We start from the raw sequence: 12340 nt of genomic DNA, 5'->3' as shown, positions 1-12340 counted from the left end.
ATTATCACCCCCCCCAAAACAATCAGCGACTGCTTAGATCCTTCAATAAACATCTAAGTCATACAATCAAAACTAACAATTCAGCAGGGGAAGCCCTCTTTGCAAAAGCAGCAGGTACAGCCTGGAATCTACTTCCGGCTGACATTACTATGCTCTCCTCCCTAAGTCAATTTATGAGCAAACTCAAAAACATCTGGCACTAAACTGGCTCTGCCACTGTAACAAGCCTGGCTAACCAGCATTCATGAATGTATATAAAAATGTATTACCTGTCACTACTAATTTTTTTTTCTCCTGACTAACTGGTGCTAACCAGTGTCGAGAACCAATTATTACTTGTCAAAGTATTTACTGTAATATCATGCCTGTATTTGTCTGCAGTACATTTGTGGCTTTTTGTCTCTGTTATAATGTCTTTATTACTTTGTTTACTCTGTATACCCTGGAGCTTCTCTCCCCGGGCCTCCGCTGAAAATGGACATGAATCAAGTTGGACTTACAAATGTAAAATAAATAAATAAATGTGAAAAGAAAAAAATGTTAATATGGTTTGTTTTTTTTTCTGTTAATGTTTGTTTGCCTGTGTCTTAAGTGATAATTTAACAAAGGTGTTTAAAAAAAAAAAGAAGTTGATCTTTTTTAAATAAGATAATGCTAATAAGGGCTTTGTACCATCTTTTAAACAACTCAGGATGAGCTTCTTTATAAAGTTATTTGGAATGCAATTCCCTGTGCATTAATAAATGCTAGCATATGTCTGTAACATAATGCAAAAAAAAAATCTATCTTGTCACATGGATAGTTATTTTCATTAGGGGAAAACAACTCACTTTCACTGCAGTAACCTAGGGTTTTGTACTACGCTTAACTCCCATTCCCATACTTCTAAAATCATTCAGGAGGGGACTCCACTCCCATTTACAAATAGAGAGCATATTTTCTGTGATAAAAAATAGCAAGACCGTCATTTAAAAAAAAAAATCAGAATAGCACAATCATCCATACTGACATGAGGTAGTTATTTCAAACCCCGCCCCCCCACAAATGGTGCAGTATCAGGCATAGGAAAACACTGGCATACTAATCACATGAATGTTACTGTAATGTACAATTTATTGGTTTCAATAGCGTTTAATTCTGAGAGAAAGCCTGGGCCCAAACACAGACCTGTTGAAGAGTAAAACATTCAACTCACCTTAATAAGGTTTCTGTGCAAACGTTGATATCTACTCCTACAAAGCTGACACACTCTTCAACAACACTGCCAAGCATGCTTTTAAGTAAAGTCGGTGACACGTCATGCTGGAAAAAACAAAAAAAATTTCCTTAAAATTCTTCTACAGAGCCATGAATTCCTACTATAAATATGTACATCACAGCCTATTACAAAAGATCTAATTAACAACTAATAAATAAATATTGCCTAGATGCAGAACAAAGTGCGTGAGCTATCTCTTTTATGATGCACATGTTTTTGTGTATATATGTAAATGTAAGTGTGTGCATGTGTACATATGGGTTCCATACACTAGATCGAATTTCACTAATTCGAAATAGTGCATGGAATACTCACTGCAGCGAAAGTGTACTTAATCGAAAGTGCACTTACGCGAAGTTCAGTACAACAAATGGGTGTTGTACTGAACTTCCATGCAGTACTCATGGACCTTAGGGTTAGGGCACGGGTCATAGTTACCATGACCCGTGCCCTAATCCTAAGGTCCATGACGACTGCAGCTCAGTGAAGGACATAGCAATGTCCTCCACTATGGTGCAATAGTCACGAACCTTAGGGTTAGGGCATGGGTTAGGGTAAGGGGATAGCTTTACTAACTATCCCCTTACCCTAACCCGTGCCCTAACCCTAAGGTCCGTGACTATCGCACCATAGTGGAAGACATAGCTTATTGTTTATGTCCTTCACTGTGCTGCAGTGTTTTCGGTGAAGTGCACTTACGCAAAGTTCACTTTCGTTAAAGTGAACTTTCGCAGAAGTGAGGCTTCCTATTACAAGTTCGAAGTAGTGAACTTTCGTTCTTGTAATAGGAATCCATATAAAGATATATATATATATATATATATATATATATATATATATATATATACATACATACATATATATATATATATATATATATATATATATATATATATATATATGTATACACACACACATGCACACACACATATAATTAACATATAGCTAATGTACATGTGTATATATAAAATGAACAGATAGATAAATATATACAGGAGTGATACCGGCATACGATTTGATAAGATAAACTGTTGTCATAACTTCTAAAGTAAAATCCACATCAAAGATCACTTTGCATGCTTATTAAAAATAAGAAAATAGGACTCAAGCTGGTATTACTTGTTTAAATCATGGTTTATTATGTAAAAGCAAGAGATGAATGCTTTAACCATTATACCAATCCCCAACTCACAAACTGTATTTCCACAGGTATGTTTGTAACCCAAGAAGACTTGATGATATTTTTCTTCAGGTAGATTGCAAATGCTAGAGAGTTAATTGTTTTTTTTTTTTTTTGAAAATATAAGGAGTTGACAGATTTTATACAATTTGCTGAAGGGTACTTTGACAGAAATGTCAGGGAAACAAATGATAACTAAGAAAATTATCTTTTGATGGGATATGTGATATGAATTGCCCAGACACAACAATGCCTACTAAGTTTAATGTTATTGGCTGCCAAAAAGTGATTACAAGAAAAAGAAATTCAAATCTACACTAAGTGCAGAAGAAAATTTGAATATTGCAAATGAGATAAAAGGACTAGAGGCAATATCTTTAAATGAGGGAAGGAACACATTTCACAGAAATAAATGGAATTTGTATTAGTGGCACAACAGGTAGCATACTAGATTTTGGTGTGTGGTTCTACACCCACACTGATTAAATGGATTGCTGACACTATAATGCAGTAAATGGTGTGTGCTTTGTGTCGTCCTTTGGATGAGACTTTAAACCAAGTTGGTGGTGGCTCAGGTGGATGTAAAAAATCCCATGGCACCCAACAAAAAAAGAGTAGTTTTTTTTTATTGATATATATATATATATATATATGCAGTACATATTATTTACATATTTACATTACCTACTTACAAATCTCCATACATTATCAACTTCAGTTTAAGCATTCAGTCCCCACTCTATCTATAACCAAAACATTTTTTTTCTCCAAAATCCTTGTCAAAGTCCAATTTCCATTGTGTCTAATTTCATTTAGTCTCTCGTTCCATATAGTCGATAATACATAAAATATTATTCTGTCCATTTTCTTCACTTCTTGCTGTTTTTGTGCACCATAATAACCAAATTCTATTATGTCCATATTTATTTGCTCACATTTTAACAACTTTTTCACCCTATTATGTTTACATATTTCTTTCCACAAATTATTAACACCTTCACATTTCAAAAACACATGCTCAGTAATCTCAAACTCTCCATATTTATTGCATATTCTATCTTGCATTTTCGTATGGCATGTTTGCCTTAACCTGCAATTTTTTAATAAACAATCTCCATACAAAATCATTACATTATTTAATCTTTTTTTATAATTATATCTCTATTTTGCATTTTTCTTACCTATTTTTAAATCTTTCCATGGATCACTGCAATAAAATGCATTCATAATACTTAAGTAGCATTCCTTCCTATTTTTCTCACATATATTCTTTTTTTATTTTCTATAACACAATTTTGATTTCATTTCTTCATTCACAATGCTTTTACTTCTTTTTTAACTTCCATTCCTTCCCACAGTTCTCTGTATTTATAATATAGTATCATTTCTATCAAGTTATTTTCCTTCATAATTCCTTTTAATACATTATACAAAATTAAAGATGCTGAATGTACTATTGAGTTTTGTTAAAACCAAGCCTCCTTGCTCTTCTTTCACATACAGAATCACTGTCTTGATTGGATTCAGTCTAGAGCCCCATATACAAGAAAACATAATCATCATTAGTTCCTTTTCATACTTAATAGGAATCATATAGATGTTAACAAACAATTTTTCTATTACCACGTGTTTAACAAGTGTGCTTTTTTCTGTATGAAAATCTATATAATTTCCAAAAATCAGTCAATACCTTTACTTCTTTGAGTACATTTATCCCATTGTTGTCTGTATTCATTCCTTCCAAACATTATTCCCAATATCTCTACATACTTTTCCTTGAACTCAATACCTCCTATCATACCTTCAAAATCAAATCCTTTACTTTTCTCTTTATTTATACTTAAACCATTTTTTTAATTTATACTTTTTTCATTTATTTTTTCCATCCACACTTTATTTTTAACAATTAATAAAATATCATTCACATAATCATACATTACTGGCAATTATACTTCCTTTTATTATTCTGTATCCACCACTACTTGACATTTTATTAATTTCCCTCACTATTACAATCATAACTAATGAGAACATTATACTACTAGCTGGGCAGCCCAGCTTTATTCCACATTTTATTTTTATTTCTTTCCCAATCCAGCCATTTACATTTAGTTTCACATAGTTTCTTTCATAAACAGATTTCATTACTTGTAATATTGTTATATGCCTGCAAAATTCCCCATAATTTATACTGAATATTATCATAAGCTTTAGTTATATTCCCTATCATAACCTTTGTTTCTACATTTTTATTTATGAAGTCAACTATTTCTCTTATTATCTATAATAACTTGACTTCCTTTTACTTTTCTTCCAAATACATTTTGGTCATGTATTCTTATCCATTTTTTGTAACCTTTTTGTTATTATTCTCATAAAAAAATTATAATCCGTATTATTCAACATTACAGGTCTTCAGTTTTTTATCTTCTCTTTACTTCTTTTTTTAAATATAAATTTTATAACTCCTATACATATCTCTCTCTAATTCAAGTTTCTAACCACTCATTCATAAATTCTATAAAAATTATTTTTGCCCCTCTCTCCAATTCCATCCAATCCTGTTGCAGAATTCATGTCAATATCTTTTAGAATTTCATTGTTCTTTTCATAGTTATTTTGGTTCTCAATACTCATTATCTTCATTATTTAAATTTTCACCTTTATAAATTTTTTTCTCTTAACAAATAATTCCAATACATACTTTAATTGTTTTGTATATTCCTTCTTGCTGTCTTATCTGCTTACCTTCCTTATGTTTAATTGTCTTATCATTTTTCTCAAACATGGTGCTACCTCTTCTTTCCTTCCTTGCAAACAATGTTTTTGTTTATATAACAAGTTAACTTTAACTTTATTCAGTTTATGTATTTATCTTTCTTTTTCATAAAAATGAATTGTTCTTCTCTACTAAGTCTCTAAATGTTTCTTGACTTAATATCTTATATCTCTCTTTTTCTTTTCTTTCTTATACATTCCAAAACACTTTTTTATATTTCTCTTTAAAATAAAACCAACAAAGAGTCCAATTCTCATAAACCTCTCATGTTCATATGATTTTTCCATAATTACCCAAGTTCTTTTTTCTCTTTTAAATCTAATTATTTCTTTTCATTAATTGTCTTTATTCATTTTCCTATTCCTATAAAGTCTTCATTTTCCTGTACTTTAACCCATACAGCCACATGATCTGAAAATTCAGCATACTTAATTCTTTTTTTTTGTAACTTCTAAACTATCAAATATTAAAAACAATCAATTTCTGTCCTAATTTCATTCTTTTTGCAGGTCCAGTGGTTATTATCCACTTCTCATATTTTTTTAAATAATTTTAACATCACAATTGCTCTTATTTTTTCTTAAATTACAATTAAAATTACCCACCACCATAATGTCCATACTTATACATATTCAAGAATATTTTTAAACATCATTTCACTTTTTTTTTTTTTGTTACATATGCATATAAAGCTACAATTCTATACACATTTTTCCATCTCAAATTTATTACCGTAATTCATCCCAGTTCCACTATGGTTACATCTAATATTTTAATGCTTTCTTGGCATAATGGTATCTACTAAAACAATAATATGTGGATCTACTGCAGCACACCATTGTAATATAACTATTCTCCTCTTAAGATTTTTCATACTGTTCAATTTTAAAGCTATTTTCAGCTTTTAATTACAGTTAATATAATAAAATGTTTACCCTTTTCCTTTTTTATTTTCTCTAAGCATTATATTTTTGAATTTTCTTTTCCTTTCTTTAACTCTTTTCCCCACTGAATTCTTTTTATTTCTTATTGTGCGCCACTCAGCTTCTTCCTCACTTGCTCCTCGGTTTCTTTTTCTTTGTCACTTTCTTTAACTTCATGTATGACCTCTATCAGTCACACCTTTTTGTATATTTTCTTCTATAACACTTTTTATCTCTTTCTCCTGTATAACTTATTTTTCATTTTCTTGCACATTTATTTCACATTCTAGCCAAGAATGACCAGTATTGCCACTTTTTTGCATTTTAAAGCACATTTTTGCATTATGCTCTGTTTTATCACATAAACAACATCTTTTTATCACATTCATTGATTAAATGATCATTTTTTCCACACAAATAAGTCTTTGGTTGACCCTTGTATTTCACAAAACACCTATTATGATGAACATTAATAATACAAGGTACATGCATAATATTGCCATTTTTCATTTTCAGTATTACTCTACTATCCCATCCTCCATCCATAGTCCTCTTTCATCATATATCTTTGTAGTGTCCATTACTTCTTTACACATAGTTAAAAGTTCTTTCAGTTATTTTTCTTCAACTTCAGTTCTAAACTGGATCATTATTCTTTTTTTTTGTCTGTAAAAAACTTGCACCACATATTCTGACCATGGATAAATATTTTTGTTTTGCCCATGTTTACCCCCAACATTTTCCATGGCCTGCCCAATCTCAAATATCAAGTCACAAAAAGTATCTATTAATTAAAATAAATGCTCTTACCACTTTTGCTTTGACACCCAGAGGTGCTATGACAGAATCCCAAACCTGTCCAAACTTTCTTCTTTTTTTACTGCTCACATGTACTGCATACTTCTTTTTTTTTTATTTCTTCTTTGCTCCTTCTCCAACAGTTGTGCGTACGTTTTTGTCTCTGGAACTTTTTCTGGCATAGTCCCTTCTTCTCTCTTTTTTTCTATTTTTTTCCATGATGTCGCTCCATGAAATTGCTGCTCCAATTTCTAGCTCACTTTAGTTCACTATTTCTTCCAAATAATCATCCCCGAGCCCCCCCCCCCAAATTGGAGGGTTGTAATTATCTCCTTCAAACAATCTCCTCCGAATATTTTCCTCTGAATCCATTTCAATTACAGCTACAATCTCCTTTTCCTACAGTGTCACTGTTTTTTTCTGCACCCACATCATCAGGAAAAAACTTCTGGGAGAGATTCTACCATTTCAACTACAATTTCAGCAATTTTCACTCCATTTTTAGCAACATCTGAATCAGCCATATTTTTTTCCTGTTCCTCCTAGCTGCCTCTGTGCCTTGACAGGAAACAGGAAGTTAGGATATGTAGCACACAAAGCTTTCCCCCGACTACCAAGAGTAGGGGAAGTTCCCTAATGCCCTGGCCATGGTCCTGTTAAGACATTCCAAAGTAACATTATAAGAAAGGAAACTTTTACAAGCAACTATGTGCCAGTAAGTCAAAATCCACAGTTTATAAAAAGAAATATTGTCAGTGGCCATTTTATTAGGTTGAGTCGACTGGTGAGTGATGACATTGTCTTTTCAGATGAGGTAATAGTCCTAAAAAATATTTTTGGTTAGAGGTTATAAAAATGAATTATTAAACAACATCAGTAGTAAAATAAAATGAACAAGATACATCAATTTTTGCCCTATTTTACTAGCTGGTCCTCCAAGTTGTAATAAATTACATAATACGCACAGTTGTTTTGGGAGATCTTTTCTTTTGCCAATCTCCACAGATGCAGGCAATATAAAAGATACTGCAAATAATTGGAAGTTTACAGTTGCCAATAAAGACTCTGTGGAGGTGACTGGAAAAAAACCCTTTGTTCTCTTACAGAAGAGCAAAGGGTATCAAAAATCTTTTTTGAACAAAATACAAGTGTCCAGAATTCTAGGGAAGGTAACTTTGGAACATTTAAATATGGGCACTGTAAGCAGTGTAGGTGCACAGATGAAGGCTCCTGTATATTTATTAAGCTTTTGAGAAAGCAGGTTTGGGGAAAAAAAGAGATTTACATGGCAGATAAAAGGGGTTGTTTACTTTGCTCAGTGTGAGTCATGTACATATTTTTATATTGTTAAGACCATTAGAAAGCGTTGTAAAAGTTTATTAGCATCAGCTTGCAGTTAAAAATAAGGATGAGAAAAATGTTGCAAAAAATGCCATTACTTGTAAAGCTTTTAGAAAGTTTTTTTTTTGTTGCTGCTGTTCTTGAGCACATTCTGTTAAAACCAACTACTAGGTAGAGATAATTAATACACTTTTTGAAAATACAAAGGTAATATGGCAGATTAGATTTGCCTGTGTCAAATGTTTTTTAAGACTGTAGAGGAATTTATTTTATGGTCATTTATTGTTCTTTTAAATGTCCTTACTATGTAATTTTTCTTTATTTATAATGTATTAGTTTATTGTGATGTAACTGATCATGTGACAAGCATTATAAAAGGAAATTCTGTGCGTCGTCTTTGTGGTTCTGATGAAGTTCTACTTGATTATTGTTAAATATAACAAAAGCACTTTACTAATGCACTAGTTAGTGGTTTGGTTTTCTGTGTCACTTGGTTGTTTGTATGGTTTTTCAGTTTAAAGTTTTTTTTTTTTACCTTTTCACAATACCTCTTAAAATCAAGTAATCCTAAACCACCATTTCCCAATAAGGAAAATCACCTTAGCCCTCAATTCTTGCCCCATTCCTCTGCCAAATAAATTCTTTCCACTATTTTTTTTTAATTCAGTCCACAACTTCTCATCTGAATGATAAAAATAAATCTGACTACTATATAAACCTAAAAGGACTAGAAACATTTTCATTGCTTGTATCTTACCATCCTCACTCATAATTGTTTCCAGCATGACAATTTTTGCATTTTTTTTAGTCTCTTCCCACATACCCTTATCTGTCATAACAGAAACTTTTTCTAATCCACACACCTAAATATTTCATCTTATGTCCCCATAAATGCGTATTGCTTACAAAATCCATGTGTAGGGTGCAGAGTTTAATACCACAGTTTTTGTTTTATCTTCATTTATGTTATATCCATAACAAGATTTTCAAGTGTTTTAAATGTTCCATAACACCAAAATATCATTTTCTGCATTTTTATCAAGTAAAAAAATATGTGCAAGTTAACTTTTCTTAATTACCATACCCGTTTTATTCTTGAATTTCTGCATCTCTGTTATTTGCTAGTGGCTCTAAATAAAAAACAACTAAAGGGGAAAGAAAAGACCCCTGGCCTTGGTCCTCTGTTCAAACAACTTGTGGGGGAGGAATTCCTCCATCTTAATTCTTACTTTCAACCCTTCATATGTCTTCCTAATTAAGCCCATTATTCCATGAGGGAATGCAATTAAGCCGCGGTGGTGCAGCAGTTAAGCTGCGGTGGTGCAGTGGTTAGCGTTGTCGCCTTACAGCAAGAGGTTCTCCCATTCGATTCTCGTCTGGAGCGCCTTCTGTGTGGAGTCTGAATGTCCTCCCCGTGGTTGAGTGACAAGACATGCAGGTAGGTGCAAGCGTGAATGGGCGTGCCTTCGTTGAAGGTTGGGCGTCGGGCTGGCAACTTGGCACAGTAAAACTCACTGCCAATCATGAGCAGACCGGAGTTCCGCTGTGGTGACCCTTAACCGGGAAAAGCTGAAAGACTAAGATTCTATGAGGGAATGCAAATGCTGCCACTGCTCTATTAAAAAAAGTCTCAACAGACTCTTTCTGTGCATCAAGTCTCATACATATTAGTGCCATTTTCTTACACTCTACTTCCCCTCTGGATCAGTATTGTTCAATTAATGTTACAAAAATGTTTGCCTCTCCTCCACAAAACAACATGATCCCCAGTTATCATGTTTGGCAACACCTTCACCATTCTCTTAGATAGTACAGACATAAGCACTTTATAATCATGGTTTAAAACAGAAATGGGTCTATATGAAGCTGGATCTGGTGGGTCTTTACCCTCTTTGGGTAATACAGTCACCACAGCCTTCTTCCACATGCTGATACCTCACCCTTGTTCCCTTTTTTTTAAATATTGTTTAACAAAACCTTCCAGATCTTTAACACTTTCTTTCCTCCCAATTTCTAAACTTCCATAGGAATACCACCTGCTCCAGGAAACATCCCTGTTGACTGATTATACTTTACCATTTTTATCTCATCTCTTCCTATCTCAGCTATCAATTACTGAGTTTATCTACCTCACCTTGGCATAATTTCATAAATATTTCAATTTCTGCCTCTTCCTGGTTTCCACATTCTTCTGTTTCATGAAATTTTCATACAATTTCTGAAATATCACTAATCTCTCTATAGGGACTTTGGTTATTTTTCTTGCTATAAGTGCCCTAAATTTGTCAACAACCCTTCTATTTTCTGTTGCCCAAGTCATTGTGCTAAAAGTTTCTGCCCTCCAGAGTTATCAAAAAATGCTTATTTAACAGCAACTATTCTAAACTCATGTATATTATACAAATACTTCCTTATTTTCCCTTTAGCAATTTGCCGTTGCTCCTCTTCTTGTTCTGTGAGATTTCCTTTATTCCGCAATACAACTTTTGTCAAGTCCTCTAAATAACTCCTATAACTTTCCCCCATATCTCTCTCTCTCTCTGATATTCCTACTATGTTTGCAAATTCCATTTTCTTTTTATCCCATTTACTAGCTATCTCCACTGAAGAAATTTCTATCTTCCCAAACAGATCTTGAATCATTTTCACTACCTATTCCTTAAATTCCTCTCTAACAGACAAGTGGGAATGCACTGGTGAACATCTTTGCTTTATTTCCCTATTATTTCAGATCACACTACAATAAAAACTACTGGATGTATCACACTCTTTTCAATTAAACACACATGCTTCTTTTGAGAGCTTTAATTTCTATGCAGTCTGCTGCAGTTTATGTACATTGGGGAATAATATTGACTGAATTCCTACTACTGAATTCACATCTGCTGTACAAAACACATTTGAATATTTCTTTATAAATGTATTTCCCTTCTAGGTCCCATTGATACATAATCACTATGGCAAATTAGATCCCAATCCCCACCCATACATATTCCTTCAGAAAAGCTGATTATTTCTCCCAAAATTCTATTAAGGTCCATGACAACAGTCTTACATGGAATATAAATGCATGCCAGCATAATCCTTGTTACCTGCCAATAAACCCTAACACACATCTACCATCATCTTTTTCCTTTTCTATCACAACTGGAGCCCTAATAACAATCAGTATTACTATTCCCTTTTTCCTTTGTCCATCTTATAATCCTTAGTCAAATTCACATGATAACTTCTAATCAAATGCGTCTCCTACAATATTATTTGTGCCCTACACTTAATATAATTCAATACTCTGTTTTTGTCTATGCTTGCAAGACCACTTACATTACATGGTAACAAGGCAGAGTAGGCATTATAATTGAAAGCTATTACTCCCAACTATTATATATATGGCAGTGTTTCTGAACTACATTTCCAACTTTTGCTTATTTGCAAACATCAGTGTTTGGCAGGCTGACCTCTTATGTAATTGCTTCTTATCATTTGAACTTGAACTTTTGTCACATTTTTCAAGCTTCTGCTTAAATTAAAACACTCAAACAAAAAAATTAAATAGGCTTTCATACTCCCATCCCTGCATTTAACTCAGAACAAGCACACAGAGCTATATATACTTTCAAAAAAAATGCCTATACCTGCAAACAGAAGCATCTGCCCCAAACCGCAGGCTGCACCCCACAGGCATTACCTCATCTAAAATTAAGGTTACTCATGTTACAGCATGTATTTCAACTTGCACTAAATGCTGTTTTTTATCTCTACCCCCTCCCAGATATGAAAAACAGCTAGCATGCTTTTAGTAAACATAAACTTTTAGCCCTAAGAAAAAAGTGCACTGGCTGCCTTTAAATAAATAAAATGTGTATTGTTATATTAAATGCATTAAAGTACTAAGGCTGCTGCAAAGGCAAAGTACAACTGCACAAGTCCTAATTAACTTCATCAGTAGATGTTTAAATTTCATGCTGCCTCAGTGGTCTATGGGTTGTCAGCCTGTACAAATCCATGTTGGCAGCCTTCCAGAGCCTACGTCAGTTTATAATATCAAAAACTCAAAATAT

The 12340-nt window shown here is 33.0% G+C and overlaps 1 protein-coding gene across 1 annotated transcript in view; it reads right to left on the bottom strand.

Moving 5' to 3' along the window:
• Positions 1–12340, bottom strand: part of SRBD1 (S1 RNA binding domain 1) — a 2028107-nt gene that overhangs the window by 540376 nt on the left and 1475391 nt on the right. Inside the window, exon 17 of the mRNA XM_044059932.1 lies at positions 1196–1302. Within this exon, the coding sequence (XP_043915867.1) occupies positions 1196–1302 (107 nt within the window). The remainder of the gene's footprint in view (positions 1–1195; positions 1303–12340) is intronic.

Source organism: Protopterus annectens, chromosome 1.part0 (genome assembly GCF_019279795.1).
Source record: "Protopterus annectens isolate FY-2018-M chromosome 1.part0, PAN1.0, whole genome shotgun sequence".
Taxonomy (NCBI): Eukaryota; Metazoa; Chordata; order Ceratodontiformes; family Protopteridae; genus Protopterus; species Protopterus annectens.
Note: the sequence above shows the minus strand (reverse complement) of the source record. Positions and strands in the feature narration are given on the sequence as shown.